The sequence below is a fragment of the Bos javanicus genome, chromosome 2 (assembly GCF_032452875.1).
Source record: "Bos javanicus breed banteng chromosome 2, ARS-OSU_banteng_1.0, whole genome shotgun sequence".
Lineage (NCBI taxonomy): Eukaryota > Metazoa > Chordata > Mammalia > Artiodactyla > Bovidae > Bos > Bos javanicus.
In genome coordinates, this window is record NC_083869.1 from 13,703,493 (window position 1) to 13,723,971 (window position 20,479).

General features: G+C 34.8%; 1 protein-coding gene across 2 annotated transcripts in view; it reads left to right on the forward strand.

Moving 5' to 3' along the window:
* The window catches only part of NCKAP1 (NCK associated protein 1), a 105,940-nt gene extending 86,344 nt beyond the window's left edge, over positions 1-19,596 (forward strand). For both annotated transcript variants that reach the window (XM_061433524.1, XM_061433518.1), the window contains 8 exons: positions 486-579; positions 4,845-4,927; positions 5,344-5,424; positions 10,995-11,088; positions 13,626-13,742; positions 14,319-14,428; positions 15,595-15,684; positions 16,666-19,596. In XM_061433524.1, the coding sequence (XP_061289508.1) occupies positions 486-579; positions 4,845-4,927; positions 5,344-5,424; positions 10,995-11,088; positions 13,626-13,742; positions 14,319-14,428; positions 15,595-15,684; positions 16,666-16,782 (786 nt within the window). In that variant the 3' untranslated portion in view covers positions 16,783-19,596. The remainder of the gene's footprint in view (positions 1-485; positions 580-4,844; positions 4,928-5,343; positions 5,425-10,994; positions 11,089-13,625; positions 13,743-14,318; positions 14,429-15,594; positions 15,685-16,665) is intronic.
* The last annotated feature ends 883 nt before the right edge of the window (positions 19,597-20,479 follow it).

Sequence of the window (20,479 nt, forward strand, 5' to 3'; positions counted from 1 at the left end):
CTCTGTTTATAATTTTTATGAAGTGGTACCCTACCCCTATGGTTTTCTCCCTCTGTTTTTATGTATATCATCCAGTGATGAGCTCTAGGCTATCTTTAGCCAGCTTTAACTTTAGCAAGTTCTTTTTGTTTTGGTTGGAATTTATTGCTTTCTATATCCACTTTGGTGTCTGCTTTTTATTGTAGGTGCTGTACTGTGTCTAAGCATAAGATAATCCTTTATCCTACTCCTTATCTTTATTGCTTTTTCCTGAACTCCTCCCTTTTGAATTTGCAAGCTGAAGGAAAACATTAATTTTATTTAATTTTAAGATTTTTTTAATGAAAATAACAAAAACAAAGCATAGAGCATCTGGATTTTCTGTATCGTTTTTTCTGCTTGCCAGTTGTAATTACCAAGCATGTTCTTGTCTCATCAACCATAAGGAAGTCTGTGCCTGACCTAAGATCTTTCTTTTCTTGTTTTTTTTTTTTTTTTTTCCTCAGAAACTTGTGGTGGAGAATGTTGATGTGCTAACACAAATGCGGACCAGCTTTGACAAACCCGACCAGATGGCTGCCCTCTTCAAAAGATTATCGTGTGGGTAACTCATGCTTTTTATAAGAATTAAGAAGATCCTGAAACTCAGTCTTTATTAGTTTTTGCTCAGATGTGAATACAAGTAGTAAGTTATGAAAAGCATTCTTCACTAGAACATTTTAGCAGTGAAAGGATCTTTTAAGTGAATGGCTTATCTGTTTCATAATTTTTTTTTACCATACTCTTTAGTATCACATATTAAATATTCGATATCATTATCAGTTAACTCATGAACCCATTAAATAAGTTAATCTACATTAATTTAGACCAAAGGAGATTGAACTTTTGGGTCTGTAACTTTCTAAAAATCAGCATTATTGAGATATAGCTTGTATAAGTAAAATGTGCATTTTAGTGAACGAGTGTGATGGTTTTTGACAGATGTATACATCCACATGGGCTTCCCTCATAGCTCAGTTGGTAAAGAATCTACCTGCAATGCAGGAGATCTGGGTTCAATTCCTGGATTGAGAAGATCCCCTGGAGAAGGAACTGGCAACCCACTCCAGTATTCTTGCCTAGAGAATCCACATGGACAGTGGAGCCTGGCAGACTACAGTCCATAAGGTTGCAGGAGTTGGACACGACTTAGCAACTAAACCACCACCGCCATACATCCACATAACCATTACCACAGTCAAGATGTAGATCAGTCTGTCAGTCAGTCAGTTCAGTCGCTGAGTCATGTCCAACTCTTTGCAGCCCCATGGAAGAACAGTCTCTTCACCTCAGAAAACTCATGATTCCTTGTAGTCAGTTTCATACCCCTTGACAATGACTGATCTCATTTCTATCACCATAGAAATAATAAATTAAGATTGCCTGTTCTGTTGTATAAACAGTGTATACTCTTTTGTGTATTTTGTTGAGATTCACCTCTCTTTGTTATGTGAATCAGTAACTTGTTCCTTTGTATTGCTAACCTAGGATTCATTGCATGAAAACCTGAGCCTCCAACTTAAAAATTTTTTTTACATATCTTCCTGATACTGATTCTTTGTTCGAGATATATTGTGAAATAACAGTGAATCTTAAGTGTTTATTAAAGTATGTTTATCCAGTTAACTATTTTAGATCCACTTGAGTTAATTTCATCTGCTTTTTGTCCTTGAACTCAGAGTTATAATTAAAAACTAAAAGTCACACTTCCTATTGATTCAATTTAAAAGCCTTTCCAACTTTAAAGACTTAGTGAAATCCTGAATAAAATACTTTCTATATTTGAGAAAACCAGAGAGTTTATTTTCCCAAATAAAAGATAATCCTGAAGTAAATTAAAGATATGGATAGAGTTTATGTACTTCCCCTTTGATATTTTTCTTTTAAGTGTTTTGCAGCTATATCAAATTTTATAAAACTATAAAATGACTTAGAGAATCACTTTTTTAGGCTAGCTTATCTTGCTTTTAAAAATACAAACTTATTTAATTAAAATTAATATAAAACTAAACTACAGGAACTTCCCTGGTGGTCCAGTGATTTAAGAATCTACCTGCCAATGCAGGGACATGGTTTGATCCCTGGTCTGGGAGGAAGGACCCACATACCATAGAGCAACTAGGCCCATACACTGCAGCTATTGAGCCAGTGCGCTGGAGCCTGTGAGCCACAACTCCTAAGCCCACACTCTGTAACTTCTGAAGCCCGCATGCCTGGAGCGAGTGCTTCCCAACAAAAGAAACCACGGCAATGAGAAGCCCAAGCACCTCAGCAAAGAGTTGCCACCACTCATCGCAACTAGATATAAAGTCCATGCACGATAATGAAAACCCAGAGCAGCCAAAAGTAAATAAAAGCAAAAAAACGTCCCACTAAACTACATTTCAGGTTGCCTTTTACAGCAGATCAGCCTTTGCCGTAGCTTTAGAGGGAAAGCAGCAAAAGAAGTTTTGGAGGTGATGAAACGTTGCCACTGTGGTGATGATGATAAGTAGATCTACACATGTTAAAAGTTTTTCCTAGAGCTGTACACTGAAAGGAGGAAAAGTCAGGTTTACTCTTGGGAACTTTAGGAAATGAAAATTTTAAAACGAAAAAGATTGACTTGGTAGCATTATACAGAAGAGGAGTGTGAATGAATACTATTATTTAAATCCCTATCTGATCTCTTTTCTTCATTGGTCTACTGTATACTTATATTTTCTAGTATGCTTTACTTTATCCTTATTATTTTTATTTTTCATGTTTCTTTGTTTTTTAAATACTCATTTGACTACCCAACTGGCCTTACTGGCCTGAATTTCATACTAATAAACAACATTCTGACTATATCATCTGGTTAGAGGCAACTAACCCACTGCAGGTCCAATTCATGTTTACTATTACTTTTAACTCTCCTATTTGTTGAAATGAAACAAAATATTTTTTGTGATTTGGAAAAATAAAAGGCCTGCTAAAGAGTGATCTACTTAGGGGATAGAGAAAGCTACTCTTTGAGTTGAACTATTTTCCAGAATACTCTTCTGTCTCTAATCTCGTTTTTACCTTTGTGCTAAATTGATGTACTTTTGTAGCAGTTTGATTTTCATAGTCAGCTAACATATTCTTTTAAATACCCTTAAAAAGAGAAAGCTATGTAATTTATTAAAAGTAGCTCTGGGAAGTTCCCTGGTGGTCTAGTGGTTAGGTCCTTTCACCACTGTGGCCCTGGTTCAGTTCTTGGTGGAGGAACTAAGATCTCACGAGCCACACACTGTGGCCCACCACCCCCCCCCCCAAAAGCTCTGAATTGGGAGGCAGTCTGCAATTAACTTTTGAGTTTTTCAGAATTTCTGTGTGACTTGAACAAATTTATTTTATTTATTGAAACTAAATTAAACAAGATTTCTTACTGTGAAGTTTCTCAGAACTTTTAATATGTTATTGTGCATATTTAAGAGGAATTTATAGATGCAGTCTTTGCAAACTTTGTTAAATTCTGGGTAACATCCTTTGGGAAGTATATGATTGTATCACACTACTTATTTTCTGATTGCTCGCCTTATTCTCTGGATTCTTTTTTCTGGGTTTCCTGTCCTGTTTTTTTAGACTGGCATGCCCCTTTGTTCTCACTCCTCCTGAATGCCCATAAATTGGATGACATATTCTTAGAGAATCTTTTCTTTTACTCTCTTTCTTTCATCTTTTCTGGATAGTAACAACTTCCTAGTCTCATTTCTTGACTAATTATTTCATTAAACATCCTCTTGTGTTCTGGGTTTTAGGCACTCTGCTGAGTCCTATAGATAAAAAGATTAATAGGACTTTGCTCATGTGGAATTTGTATTTGTGACTTACATTGTTTTGTTAACACTGCTATTTTGATTCTCATCACATTTTGGTTTATTTTATGCTTTTTCATGTGTAGTAATAAAAGATGCTTATGGTAAAGATTTAAACAAACCCCACAGGAGGTAGGAAGTCAAACCAAAATAATTCATTCCTACTGCTCAAAAGTATAACTGCAGTTAACAGTTTCTCTATACATCTGTCTAGCAATTTGTTATATATATACAAATATGTGTGTGTGTATGTATGTTTCATATAAATAGGATTCTGTTTTCTTAGTTTTCTTGACAGTGCCTTTAAATTGTTACTTAAGGTCTAGGTTATTGTTCTACTTGTATCTGCTTTCTTATTACATAGTATAGTGCCTTGTGTATGAGGAGTAATTCAATAAATGTTGGCTTTTTTAAAATGAAGGTATTTATCCTTCTAATCCTAATTTCCCTTGATTTTATTTAACCAAGTTTTAATTTTGAATATAATGGTAATAAACTTCAGAAAAATGTTCTCTAACCAAAATGTAAATGATCAAATCCATTCATAGTCTTCAGAAACCTGGTCTTATTGCTTATGATCTACATAATTATTTTTTGTTTCTGGACTCTGGACCTCAACATGTAGCATCTCCTAGTTCCAGGGCCATTTGATTTTAAGGATCCACTCTGATCAGCAGCTTTTTCTTTCCCTAGTCTTTCTTCTCCTCCCTCCCACCTCTACGATTACTGTGATAGGATTATACAGGAGGCTACTTACAGGATTATTTCAAGATTCTGATGAACCATCTAAGCCATTTTAAAGAACAGTGTACTCCACTGAAAGTAAACAGTAATTTCCTTAGTTTTAATATCAACTTTCAATACCTTTGCCTCTTTAATCATTTGTTGTAATCAAATTGTTTTTAATTGTGCCTTTTGTCATGGGGTTTTATGACAAAGAGTTTTTCCAAGGTTAAGAAAGAATCCAATTCACTCTCTTCTCTTTTCTCCTTCCTTCACACTTAGCTGTTGACAGTGTCTTGAAGAGGATGACAATAATTGGTGTAATTTTATCCTTCCGATCACTGGCACAGGAAGCACTCAGAGACGTAAGAAGCCATTTTAAGTACATATTCTATAGCCAAATAGTCCTTTTTAATTTCCCAGAAATTAAAAGTAACTTTTACCATTTATAGTTGGAAGTATTATAACTAAAATTCCAGTTTTCATAGTTTATGTGAAATAAAGCATATAAAATCATAGTTACTATGTTTTGGTGATATAATTCAGGAGATACAACTTGCCTGGATATTATGCTACTTTTCCAACTTTTTCTTCATTAACGCATTTTCCATTTTGACTATACTCAATTTGCCATCAAATGCATTCCATTAATGGGTACATTAGAAAATCATCTGAAAATAGACAGTAAAATAATTGTTTGAAAGCTGAAAGTAGTTGAGTGGTAACATTTCATAAATTTAGAGATTGCCTTTAAGAAATAATTGCTTGTTTTCCTGCCTAGGTCTTATCCTACCACATTCCTTTTCTTGTCAGTTCAATTGAAGATTTCAAGGATCACATTCCAAGGGAAACTGATATGAAGGTAGTAAAACTTCTATTTGTATTTTACGGTTTCTAAAATGGCATATTTAACTTATATATGAAGTGAAATTTAGTAAATCCTAAGCTATTATAAAGTTTAGAGTAATGTGTTAACATTTTTGCCTTTGAAAATGCGTCTTTGAAAGCTCAGCACCAAAATACTATATAGGCATTTTGAAAGTCGGTCTTCCTTGATCACCTATAGCAATGTAAAATGGGTTAATATCAGTCACCTTTTTTTTCTTTTCAAAAAACATACGTCATATTTCCTCTTATTATATAAATATCAGTTTAACCTTTTACTATAAGAATGTAAATGTTTTAAGAGGATCTTTGTTATTATTTATACAAATTCACAAACAGTACAATTAATTGATTAAGGTCTCTGGGTTTCTTTAACTCCATGGTCTCACATGTTGCTGTGGAAGATTCTAAAAAAATAAAACGAACAAAAAACCCCAACAGAAAAATATACATCCTACTCAGAAGTGATTTTTTTTTTTTTAAAGCCACAAGTCCCAACCCCCATCAAAATAAAGAAAGGCGTATAATCCTCTATTTAGAAACAGAATTTTAAAAAACCCACCAACACCTGTTTTATTAACAGAATAGCCATAAGACATGAATTTCAGTCTCCTCCTCTTCACACCAGGGCCCCAGGCCTCTATAAGCCAGCTCCAGCTCCTCTGCTCCCTACAGGAAGCCTCACTGTGACTTTTTCGTGGGGAAGTGTGGAAGAGAGGGAGGGCAGGGCGGAGGCTTTGCATATATAATCATCATTTTCAGGACACAATCTGCATCTCAAGACAGCCCCCCCCCCCCAAAAAAAAAAACAAAACCACAGTCCAACTCTCATGTCTCCCACACATTTGTGCTATATAAATTAAGTCAAGATTTAGGAGCACGGTTGGGTCTTCAAATGCTTAGAAACAAGGAGAAAAAGAAAAATAAGAGCCAGAAATGTGAAGTGGGAAACACCGGATGGATGGGGTTTGGGAAGAAGCCAAAATGAAAAAGAAATACAAACCCAATGGGCATCTTCCTAGTCCAGGCACACAAGCGTTTCAGTCTCAAAATATCTCTCTTGTAGAACTCCAGGGCTTCAGAGAAAAAAGTAAACTAAAACGAGTTAGCCTGACACATGTGTGTGTGTGTATGTATAATTTATATAATATATATACTCAGTAGAAAAAGATAGACAAGTTGATGTCAAGTTTCTTAAAAAAAAAAAACAAAAACAGACAATATGAATGAAATGAGTATGAGTAACAGAGTGCTGTCAGAGGAGCAATGAGGCAAGACTGGGATAGGTTACAAAGTGTAAGAAGGGTGAAAAGGCTATTGTAGTTGGGTTTGCTTTTTTATATTTTGAAATAAAAACCAGATCACAGTATTCAAATGAAAGCTTAAGTGAAGGCATACATTTTCCTGAGCTCCCCAGGGCTGGAGGGATTGCTTACCCCCATCCCAACCCCCACTTCCAGGTGCACAGTAGCTCAGTCCCTCCTCCGGGAGGAGTGGGTGGTTGGCAGACTGTCCAGGAGAGGGGCAGGGGTTGCAGAGGTGGACACACACCCCCCCCCCCCCCACACACACACACACAAGAAGTGGGGAGGGGAAGGGAGCCAGGGGCTTCCGGTCATCGCCCCACCGCGTCCGTGGCTGGAGGGCAAACTGGGCAGGCGGGACAGACGGATGCTGCTGGCCTCACTGGACCTTCTCACTGTCCGTCATCACCAGAGGCCCAGGTTGATGCTCTCCAGGCCGTTCTTGGTGATGCAGGTCAGTCACCTTTTCCTTAAACTGATAGCTATTTATACATGGTCATAGTGAAGTGAAGTCACTCAGTCATGTCTGACTCTTTGCCACCCCACGGACTGTAGCCTACCAGGCTCCTCAGTCCGTGGGATTTTCCAGACAAGAGTACTGGAGTAGGTTGCCATTTCCTTTTCCAATACATGGTCATAAGCAGAATGAAAAAACCAATGAAATGAGAGTTGTTGTGTTTTAAATAAAGCTAAGTTCAGCTTTTTAAAATTGATGTTAAAAAGTCTTATAAAAGGATGTTAATTATGGGTTATAATTTTTAAATTAATATCCTGTTTTAAATAGAAAGGTTAGTAACCTTATGAGTCTTCATTTTGAAGATTTATTGGCAGCGAAATACAGCCACTGACTGAATCACAGCAAGTATTTACCAGTGGTTACACATCTAGAACAGGCTTCCCAGGTGGCGCTAGTGTGAAGAATCCACCTAAGAAACGCAGGTTCAGTCCTGGGTTGGGAAGATCCCCTGGACTAGAGCATGACAACCCATTCTAGTATTCTTGCTTGGAGAAGCCCATGGATAGAGAACCCTGGTGGGCTATGGTCTATAGGGTCACAAAGAATTGGACACAACTAAGGGGACTCAGGACGCATGCATGCACACACATCTAGTAAGTGAGCTATTTTGTCCATATTTTCTAAATTTTCATGTTTCTTAAAGATTATTATTCTTAAAGGTTACTATTTCTTAAAGATTATTATCTTCATGTTTCAGAAAGATTATTTTGTTTTGTGTAGTTTGAAAAGCCTTGACTTTAAAAAGTTATTTCTAAACTTTTTGTCTGGTGTTCAGCTGTTTTCTCAAATTTATTTTTGAGGCTTTTATCACTTGTTCCATCCTTCTCTTGCTCGCCTCACTTTGTTACTTTTCCCCTCTTCTCATCCGGATCCTGTAAGATGACCAAATTTTGCTGTGTACCTTCTCACATTTTCTGATTTGCTCTGTAATTATTCTTCATGAAAATCCTGGCTTTTTATATTTCTGCCTTTTGAAATCTATTTATCTTAAAGCCTGATTCAATTGCCATCTCCTAAGAAATATTCCTGAATCCCCAAGTATTCATTTCTTCCTTTTCTTCCTTTTAGTATTATCAGAGAACTTTTTGTTTGTTCATTGTAAAATTAAATATATTCAACCTTGTATTATAGCTGGGTTTTTACAGTTAAATTTATATTAGATTGTAAAGCTGTTGTGATATCAAAAGCGATCCTGTTTAGGTAGTTTCTGAACTGAAATGTTGAGCAGTGAGAATATCCTTGAGATCCATATGTGATACCAAAAAACACTAGTCATTAGAACTTGCTTTATACGGTTTTAAATTAGTACTTCTTTAAAAATCTATTTTAATAAAGAATTTACTGTATTTGGATATACAACATAATTAGGCACTGAACTATGGTAATTTTTAAAGTATGGACATAAACATAAGGTCATTAATTTTGATTCATTTTTTTTTCTCATACCTTTTGGCTTGATCTTGCTCTTACACCTATGTTTCCAAGAAAAATAATAGGTTTAGAATGATTCTATTGGAATTTGTCACTGCAAATACACAAGTTTTGTTTGGCCTGATAGTATAAAGTTATAATCAGCAACACATACACAGTACTAAGTCAGCTGTTCAGTGTAGTTCGTTGTACTGTATAGTTCCTTCTTCAGCCAAGTTTTTGAAATTCTCTAGAGGTTCATAACATTGTACAGGAGACAGAGATCAAGACCATCCCCATGGAAAAGAAATGCAAAAAAGTAAAATGGCTGTCTGAGGAGGCCTTACAAATAGCTGTGAAAAGAAGAGAAGCAAAAAGCAAAGGAGAAAAGGAAAGATACAAGCATCTGAATGCAGAGTTCCAAAGAATAGCAAGGAGAGATAAGAAAGCCTTCCTCAGCAATCAATGCAAAGAAAGAGAGGAAAACAACAGAATGGGAAAGACTAGAGATCTCTTCAAGAAAATTAGAGATACCAAGGGAACATTTCATGCAAAGATGGGCTCAATAAAGGACAGAAATGGTAGGGACTTAACAGAAGCTGGAGATATTAAGAAGAGGTGGCAAGAATACACAGGAGAACTGTACAAAAAAGATCTTCATGACCAAGATAATCACGATGGTGTGATCACTCAGCTAGAGCCAGACATCCTGGAATGTGAAGTCAAGTGGGCCTTAGAAAGCATCACTACGAACAAAGCTAGTGGAGGTGATTGAATTCCAGTTGAACTATTTCAAATCCTGGAAGATGATGCTGTGAAAGTGCTGCACTCAATATGCCAGCAAATTTGGAAAACTCAGCAGTGGCCACAGGACTGGAAAAGGTCAGTTTTCATTCCAATCCCAAAGAAAGGCAATGCCAAAGAATACTCAAACTACCACACCATTGCACTCACCTCACATGCTAGTAAAGTAATTCTCCAAGCCAGGCTTCAGCAGTATGTGAACCGTGAACTTCCAGATGTTCAAGCTGGTTTTAGAAAAGGCAGAGGAACCAGAGATCAAATTGCCAACATCCGCTGGATTATGGAAAAAGGAAGAGAGTTCCAGAAAAACATCTATTTCTGCTTTATTGACTATGCCAAAGCCTTTGACTGTGTGGATCACAATAAACTGTGGAAAATTCTGAAAGACATGGGAATACCAGACCACCTGACCTGCCTCTTGAGAAACCTGTATGCAGGTCAGGAAGCAGCAGTTAGAACTGGACATGGAACAACAGACTGGTTCCAAATAGGAAAAGGAGTACGTCAAGGCTGTATATTGTCACCCTGCTTATTTAACTTCTATGCAGAGTACATCATGAGAAACACTGGGCTGGAAGAAGCACAAGCTGGAATCAAGATTGCCAGAAGAAATATCAATAACCTCAGATATGCAGATGACACCACCCTTAGGGCAGAAAGTGAAGAGGAACTAATGCGCCTCTTGATGAAAGTGAAAGAGGAGAGTGAAAAAGTTGGCCTAAAGCTCAACATTCAGAAAAGAAAGATCATGGCATCTGGTCCCATCACTTCATGGGAAATAGATGGGGAAGCAGTGTCAGAGTTTATTTTGGGGGGCTCCAAAATCACTGCAGATGGTGTTTGCAGCCATGAAATTGAAAGACGCTTGCTCCTTGGAAGGAAGGTTATGACCAACCTAGATAGCATATTCAAAAGCAGAAACATTACTTTGCCAACAAAGATCCGTCTAGTCAAGGCTATGGTTTTTCCAGTGGTCATGTATGGATGTGAGAGTTGGACTGTGAAGAAAGCTGAGTGTCAAAGAATTAATGCTTTTGAACTGTGGTGTTGGAGAAGACTCTTGAGAGTCCCTTGGACTGCAAGGAGATCGAACCAGTCTATTCTAAAGCAGATCAGTCCTGGGTGTTCATTGAAAGGACTGATGCTAAATCTGAAACTCCAATACTTTGGCCACCTCATGTGAAGAGTTGACTCACTGGAAAAGACTCATGCTGGGAGGGATTGGGGTCAGGAGGAGAAGGAGACGACAGAGGATGAGATGGCTGGATGGCATCACTGACTCGATGGACATGAGTTTGAGTGAACTCTTGGAGGTGGTGATGGACATGGAGGCCTGGCGTGCTGCGAGTCATGGGATAGCAAAGAGCTGGACATGACTGAGCGACGGAACTGACTGAATTGAGTGTTCTTATAGGCAACTCGAATTTAAACATTCTGTATTTTTTCTTACTAAAGTGAGATTTCTCAGAAATTTGTTGGTATGTTTCTTACTCTAGTTTTTATATTTTTTAGGTTGCAATGAATGTGTATGAATTATCATCAGCTGCTGGATTGCCTTGTGAGATTGATCCTGCCTTGGTGGTAGCTCTTTCCTCACAAAAATCAGGTAAAATACATTAGTAATTATGTAGTGGTCTTATTAAATAACCTGTGCAACACAAATATAGATGTAATACTTATCTGTTCAAGTGTCTGCTTTATATCAGTGAGTTTTTTTGTGTATTTTTTTGGTAGTTGGAATATATCAGTGCAGAAAATACCAAGATCCTTGTCTACTGGAGCTTATGTTATAGCACCGTCATCACAGAGATTAGATATTTAAGTATTAAGACTGGATAAGGTTATTAAGCCTATTTAGTATGCAGAGGTGAAGAGGATCAGAGTCTGAGTCCTGGGCCACCTTCATGTTTAAGAGTTCAGGGAGAAGAGGAGGAACTACCAGAAGCGAAACTGAGAAGGAAGGGCGTGTGAAGGAGAAGACAAACCAGGAAAGAATCACTTCCATTTGAGTGGAAAGGAAATGGCCAGCTGTGTAGAATTAATAGGTGTGACAAGAGCAGTGTCAGTGGAGTCCTAAAGGCAAAAAGCTCATTAAAGAGGGCTGAAGAGAAAATAGGAGAAAAGAAATTAGAAATAATGAGTATAAAACAACTCTCTTGCAGAGTTTTACTGTATAAAGGGGAGCAAAGAAATAAAACTGTAGTAGCTAGAGGCAAGAGTAAAATCAAGGGAAGGATATTTTTCAGATGGGAAAATAAGTGTCTGCTGATGGAAATCATCTAATAGACAGAAACATTGTTATCTAGAAAAGGGTGTCTTGGGAGTTCCCTGACAGTCCAGTGGTTAGGAACTAAGATCCTACAAGCTGTGGCATGGCCAAAAAAAGAAACCGTAATATGTAAATTTTTTAAATGTATAAAAAATATGAAAGTATATCCTATTTTAATTGGACTAGAGCTACTTACCATAGAAAGTCTGTGCATTATTATGTAAATATTTAAAATATTTTAAGGTCAGCCCTTTAAAATGTCTTACTCAGAATTCTAGTTTTTTCCACAAAGTAAAATGTTTCATCTGTTTCTGGTACTAAAATGCCTTCCCCTACTTCCTTGGATGTAACATGGTGTTTGACTAAGTTCATCAGTTCTTTTTTGATTTGACATTAGTTTTGTTTCATCACTTATGCAATATGTTAATTATAGTCACATGGTTAATTATTGAGACTAGCTTGATTTACCAGGGCTGTATTTTTTATAATCATCCAGGTTTAAAAAAATTTTTATTAAAGTGTATATAATTGATTTACGGTGTTGTGCCAGTCTGCTGTACAGCAAGCTGACTCAGTTATACACATAAATATTCTTTTCCATTGTGATTCATCACAGGATATTGAATATAATTCCCTGTGCTATGGTAAGACCTTGTTGTTTGAAAGTGAAAGTGTTAGTTGCTCAGTCATGTCTGATTTTTTGAGACCCCATGAACTGTATGTAGCCTGTCAGGCTCCTCTGTCCATGGAATTCTCCAGGAAGAATACTGGAGTGGGTTGCCATTTCCTTCTCCAGGGGATCTTCCTGACCCCAGGATCGAACTTGGGTTTCTTGCATTGCAGGCAGATTCTTTACCATTGAGCCACGAGGGAAGCCCATCCCATGTTTTAGATTCCACATATATTATATGGTATATATTCCACATGATATCATATGATGTTTGTCTTTCTCTTTCTGACTTCCTTCATTTAGTATGATAATTTCTAGTTGCATCCATGTTGCTGCAATTGGCATTGTTTTGTTCTTTTTTATGGCTGAGTAGTATTCCCTTCATCTATTGATGGAAATCTTTATCCACTCATCTGTTGATGGACATTTGGATCGATATCATGTTTTGGCTATTGTGAATAGTCATAATCAGCTAGATTTTTCAAATATATTCTGACTCTTGTCTTATGTTAAATTCTTAATTATATATAGTTAGTGGAGTGACTCTCAGGTGCCAGATAAGTGAAGTACCTAGATAACACACAGATTTTAGTATATGGATACAATAAATGTTTTAGATAAATTATTTAACAATAAATAATTAAAACGTTAGGACAGTGTTACTTATATTCATTTATGACTGGTTCCTCCTGTCTTCTAAAATGAAGAAGTTAGAAATCCAGTTTTTTTTACACATTTATATCTTTTTAATAGTAAATATCAGATCACATGTATATCTTTTAGAAAAAAAATGAAGTTTTTTGGATGATTTGGCACAGTAAGTTAGGAGATAAATTTTCTATACTGAAACATAGAGTTTTCCTATTAAATAATTTATTATTAGTTATCAAGTAGAAGATTTTAGGATTCCAGTTATTCTAAATATATTTTTAGTCCTGTAACCTTACAATTTAAAAAAGAAAAAGGAAATTTTGCCTTACTGTTTTTTTAGATGTCCTTGAAATATGCTTAACAGCTTGATAATGGCTGATACTATTGTGTATTATTTCTATGCATTCTATACTTCTTGTAACAAAATCATAATCAGCTCTATAGAGAGTAAAATACATAAAAATTAAAATGTGCTTTTTCTGATTTAGATCATCAACTCTTAACTAATCTTGAAAGAAATACCTTGATGTTATTTGTAATTTTTCTGCCTTAGAAAACATAAGTCCAGAAGAAGAATATAAAATTGCCTGCCTCCTCATGGTGTTTGTGGCCGTTTCTTTGCCCACACTGGCCAGTAATGTGATGTCTCAGTATAGCCCTGCTATAGAAGGTAATAGTAGTTTGTTTTGTCATTGGGAGAGTTACGAGTTTTGATATAGTAGGTACTTTTCAAGTAATTGTGCATTTTTTTTTAACACAATAAGAAGTGGATTAAGTTTTGCTACTTACTAAATGTGTGATCTTAAAAGACTGAATTTTTCTTTTTCTAAGCCCAGTTTCACATACACATATGAAGTGTATACATGTGAGCCTATGGGTGCCTGCATGTGTATGTGGCAGGGGATAGTGAAGGGACTATCCAACTCTTAGGATTATTTTAAGGATTGAATGGGGAAATGTTCTTAAAGCAGCTAAGCACTTAATAAGTTTCCAAAACAGTGTAAAACTGATGTATGGTTTCTTTTAGGGGTTTTTGAAAATGTGCCTGTTTAATACAGCAATGGTTGTTGCTCTCTTCTACACTGTTTTTAAAAGCACGAGTTCTCATGAAAGTGAAGAGAGGGCAAGGCAGGTTATGCTCCAACTGTTTTTAATCATGCCACTATTTATGTAGATTATAAAGTCATTAGAGATTTGATATTTTGGAGTCACACAGAAACCACAAACCCTATATGCACTTTCTCAGGGCACTGCAACAACATACATTGCTTGGCCAAAGCCATCAACCAGATCGCTGCAGCTTTGTTTACAATTCACAAAGGAAGCATTGAAGATCGGCTTAAAGAATTTTTGGCGGTATGTATAATCAAGCAAAATTCAGGACATTTTTTTTTTTTTTTAGAGAGAATTAAAAATCACAACTTTGGGGTGTAACAAAGTAAATTCTCTTTATTTATTTTTGGAAGAAGAAACAGGTAAAGATAGGGTATTAAAATCAAGGAGCAGTTAGCTTAGCATTTTTCCCCTTTGGCTTAGCAGTCTCTTGTTTCTAGAGCTCTGCAATATGACTTTTTTTTCTGAGCTGATGTTTGGACTGCTCTAGAATTTTGCCTAGTGTTTGAAAGAGAACAAAACAAAACAAAGAAAGATAGAGGCAAAGGATGAATGTTCCCTCTAAAAGGATATATTTTATTTATTTCCATTTATTTGGAGAAAGTCTGTGAATGGAGACAAACTCAAAAGTAAGAATACTACTCACTGCCAAAAGAAAGTAGTAATGCTGACTCTAGCCTCATGAAGTATTGCTCTTAGTTTCTGTGGTAGTGTAGCTCTTTCTTTCCTGTATCAGCATACCTTTTCATATTTTACTTAAAAGACGCACTTATGATATAAGAGCACTAGAATATTTGCATCTTTTCAAGTTACAAATCCTGTTAGCTTTTAAAAATTCTTTTTTTAATTTTTTAAGCAAATGTAGTACTAATTGGAGAATAAAATAACATCTATTTCAAAGAAAACAGTATTAAGAGTTAAAATTTTTCATTTTATTTCCTTCATTCAAGACCTAATGTCAATCTCACTGTAGTAGTATTAACTCAAACTCAGTGTGAAATTTTCTTATTTAGAAATTAAGAAATACAGTTAATACAGATGTTGGGAAGAGAAAAAGGAATTTAAATTGTTGTGGTTATTTTTTTTTTAACTTGTTCTAAAAAAAAATCAGTTTTAAAGACCAGTAAAAATATTTGATTAACCAAATATTTATTATTCCAATAATTATTATTGGAAATCATTCTAATAATTTTTCAGTATCATTTATTATCTTTGTGTCTGTTTATACCTTAATAGCTCTTAAATTGTTGCTTGAAAGTATGGAACCTAAGCTCACCTTGTTATTGAAATGTGTTGCAAGTTGAAGCGTACTGAAGATAAATACACTGTGAAAGTTTTCACTATAAATATATAGTGAAAGTTTTATTTTAAAAAAACTTATTTACTTAAAATGTATGTATACTTTTAAGCTTGCATCCTCCAGTCTACTGAAAATTGGCCAGGAGACAGATAAAACAACTACACGAAATAGAGAATCTGTTTATTTACTGCTAGATATGGTAAGTCTTATTTTAATTTTTGTTAATCACAAAAAGGTTCCAGTCACTCCTGATAGTATTTTCTTGGTATTTTAGTCATTAAATAGTAATAAGAGTTGATGTACTTTTTTGACAATTTATAGTCACTCCACCCAAGCCACACACTTTCTAATAATCGCTGAAAAGACTGCCATGTGGTAAGGATCTCAGAAAACAACAGAATGAATCACCATTACCTGTAGAGTGTTCTTTTATAAATAGTTTTTCAACCTATTGGGAAACACTCAGGCTTTATATTTTCCAAGTCTTCCTAGTTTCATCTCTTCCTAGTTTTCTGAATGTTCTATTTTCTGACTCCATCTCACCCATCTAATAACATTTCTTACAACCTTATGTGCCTAGTCAATTCCTTCTCTTTACTGCCATGAAGCCAGCTGTGCTTGTTTCTGTAGTGTGATTGTTTCCTCACTTAGAATACTTTCCTTTATCTGCAGAGGTCTGTGTCTAGCTTAACAATGGTTCCACAGCAGCCTAATAATGATTCCACGTACTTGTAGCTCAGATCCCTTTTTTAGATAGACTTTGATTACTTTAGCCTACATTGATTTTTCTTGTCTTTTGAAAACTCGAGAATTTAACAGCTTTCCACTTAATCATAGATGGTCTGAGGTTTGATTTGGCTTTTTAGCTTAGTGTTGTGTTACCAATTAGACTTGATGATATGGACCATATTTTAAATAAATGGTATATTGTTGAGGGCAATACAAGTGCTTGGTATTTCCTGTTGATTAACTGATTTAATTGAGAAGTAGTGATTTAAAATGTTTTAATGCATGCACTATGGCACATTTATATTTCAGATTTTAAAGTAAAAGTAAAGTACTTTAAAAGTAAAAATTTATGTGTTCCCAGTAAGAGCAATATAAAATTATTCTTTACTCATTGTCAGTAAATGTTTCCATTATAAATAACTTGAATTAATACATTTTTGGAATTTTTCAGATTGTGCAGGAATCCCCATTCCTGACAATGGATCTTTTGGAATCTTGTTTTCCCTATGTCTTGCTGAGAAATGCATACCATGCTGTCTACAAGCAAAGTGTTACATCCTCTGCATAAAATAACTACTTATTGAAGACAAGCACGCATTTTTGTTGCCTCTGTTTTATCTGTAAACTGTGGAACTGTTTGACCTTAAGACCTGAAAAACAGTTTTGTGGATTATAAATTTATTTCATATGGTTGTATTTTCTGATCATCAATTTCTTAATATGGTTGTACTTCAGTATACTTGGTTGATTTAGGTCGCACATTTACGGAATTCATTGAAATTATTCCAATAATTTTACAATATCATTTGTTTGAAAAACATACATTCTCTATGTTTTTGATATTTGATAATGAAAAAAAACCTTTGCTTGTTTATTTCTGAAAAATAATTGTATTTAGTGATTATTTTAGATAGTGATATTATAGCATTCATCGTGTGTAAATTATTTCATATAGGGAAGAGTTCTGACCTGTACCTATTATGGTTCTTATTGAAAACAAAACTGGATGTGCATTTCTGTGATGTTATGAATACATTTCTACTTTATTTTGAAACATTTGCCAAACTAATTACTATAACACTGTATAACATTAAAAGTGTTCATGGACTGCTTAGCATTAGAAGCAGACTGTGTCCCCAAATTCTAAAACGGCAGCAAATGATGTTGCTTGTATAAAGCCTAATAATAATTTTTAGACTAATTTCCACAGTGCCCTGTTGGCGTTAGCACTACCATTGTACCCTGCTGTATAATAAACAATCTTAGACATTTATCAACTGTTGATACAAATGTTAGTCCCTAACCACTTTTTATATGTTTTAAATTTTTGAAATTCAAGTGTACCTGCCGTAACAAAATAAACACTAGACTATCACATTTTGAATGATTTCTTTTTGGGATCCTCAGAAATTTATTCAGTAAAATGGAAGTTTTTTTGTTTAAACTTAGTTTAAAATAAACTTTAGTTTATTTTAGGTATATCTAAGTAGCACATTGATACTAGGTCACCTATTGTAAGATTTGCTTAAATGTTTTGAAACATATTCCACTAGAAAAAATATTAAAATTAGAAAATAAAGTTGCATAACATTTTTTAAAAGTTAAGCGCTAAAAGGAAACTTGTGTGCCATTAGCTTGCTAATTTTTATCAGTAAGAAAATGGACAGATTTATTTGAAAGATTAGGGGGAAAACACGGAATGATCACAGAACTAATGAAAATGTTGAGAACTGCTATATCAGTCAGTAATGAATGAGAAACACATAAAGAGACTATTGCTTGGCAGCTGGCATGGAAGGCAGAGCACCTCATTTAATTTGAAAACTAAGTGGATGTTTTGCTCTTTGACTAGCATTGTAAAGACTTTTTCTCATGAGCTGTGTATCTGGATATCATAGAGCTTCTGTTGTTCACAGCTTCTTATATATACACTGGTAACTTGTGTTAAGATAAAAGAAAGCTACTGTGAACTTAGTTATAATTTTTTTGTAGTTCAGATACTGGAATGAAATTGAAGTGCCACAAGACTATATTTCTATTTTGTGTATGGTTTCTCCAGTTTATATTTAAAGCAGGGAATAGTTGTCACTATCTGTTGAAAATTTCCAGTGGTCAGGAATTTTTTAATGACATAGTTTTAGATTTGAAATAACCTAAATACACAGTAAACAGTTGAAAGTAAGATTAAATGCTGTTTGCTCTGAAATACTAGGATCCTAGAGCGGTAATAACTTGTCAGTAGTAATGTCCTCGAAGGTAAAGCAGGCATTTTGAATATATACACTTCCATTGGGGTAGTATGTGGAAGGGTGAAGACATTATTTACCCCTCTTCAGGTGAAGAGAAAAGTCACTCTTTCATAGTCCTGTCAAGTTTATCTTGCCCCAGTTTTTTTCTCATATTCCTAAACTGACTGACTAACTGGTGTACTACGGGATTGTTCTTTGCAGAGAGTCTTTCTACTCCTCCCCCCAAACAAATTTTTAAATAAAGTTAAAAGTAGATTGACAACTCCTATTTTTAACATCTTGTTTGTCTTAACTTTTCTCATTTTCTTCTGAATTTATACTGCAGCATACTGTTTTTGTTGTTTTCTCTACAGTAATGTAATCATAACATATATACTTGCCTGTAATCTATTTATTTCACTCAAGTAGAAAAAGTCTGCTATTTGATATTCTTTTTAATGCCTCCTTGTATACCATAACTAGTTTAAAAGTTTCTTTTGGATGAACATTTAGGCAGATTTCTTCTTGTTCATTACAGGCATACCTTGGAGATATTGTTGATTCAGTTCCAGGCCTCTGTAGTAAAGTGGGTATCACAATAAAACGAGTCACATGAATTTTTTTATTTTCCAGTGCATATAAAAGTTATGTTTACACTACACTGTAGTGTGTTAACTGTGAAATAATAGTATGTCTAAAAAAACACATACATTAATTTAAAATGTTTCATTGTTAAAATCATGCTAGCCATCATCTGATAACGCAGAGTTACTACCAACATTCAATTTATAAAAAATGCAGTATCTGCAAAGTGCAATAAAGGAAAGCGCAATAAAAGGAAGTATTCCTGTATTATAAATAATATCTTGGTGAACTTGGGCTTTTATCTCCTTAAAAATAGCATAATTTCTTACAAGTAAAATTGCTTGGTGGAAGGGTGTATACATTTTAAACATATTAAATTTCCCTCCAATGAGATTATATCAGTTTTACTCTTACAGTTGTGTATTTGAGTACAATTTCCTCCTGTGGTAAACTGTTGATATATACCAATTTTACTGTTGTTGATGCATCTTTGCCTCTTTAAAAGATGAAACATAAATGTTTTAATTTGCATATCTTTGCTTATTAGTAAAGTGGAATATCTTTTTTAAGTTTATTTGTTGTTTTTATTTAATGGATTACTCATTTTCAAGTGGAATGGTCCAAAGATTTTTTAAAAATGCTAATGGGACACGTTTGCGTGTTATTTATGTGCATGTATTTAGAATTGAAAACACCCCCCCAAACAATATTAAGTATAGTGATATGACTATTAAAATATAGTGCATAATAATTAATGTTAGTATACAGCTACTCTGATTACTGAATTTTAATTGACCTTTAGGAGTATAAAGCATTATTTTCAAATCCGAACAACATTGCTATAAAAGGGTATATACCTGTTAAAGAATGAAGGGACTTCCCTGGTGGTCCAGTGGTTAAGACTCCAGGCTGCAATGCAGGAGGCCTGGGATTCAAACCCTGGTCAGAGAACTAGATCCCACATGACGCAACTACCATACGCTGCAATGAAGATTGAAGATCAGACCTGGCACAGCCAAATAAAATAAATTTTAAAAAATGAAAATATATCCAATTTAAGTATATAAACTACAGAGTAGATTGAAATTATGCTAGGACACTAATTCCTTAATTCTAAATTTAAACTGTTAAACAGGTGCATTTTAAGTTACGCAGTAAGCTAATTCCAAAAGGTACTGTATATGTAGGAAACTCTCTAAAAATTTTAACCTCATTTCTCAGATATGTCATTTTGAAAACTTTATGTTCTCAAGTAAAAACATCTACCAATCAATGACTGATTCATGTCAATGTATGGCAAAAACCACTGCAATATTGTAAAGTAATTAGCCTCCAATTAAAATAAATTAAAAAAATCTACCAATCAAAAGGTGAAAAGCTGTAAGGCTTTCCTTGCCTTTCATACTGATAGCCTGGTATACATACTTTAAAGAAAAAACACTTTCCCTCTAA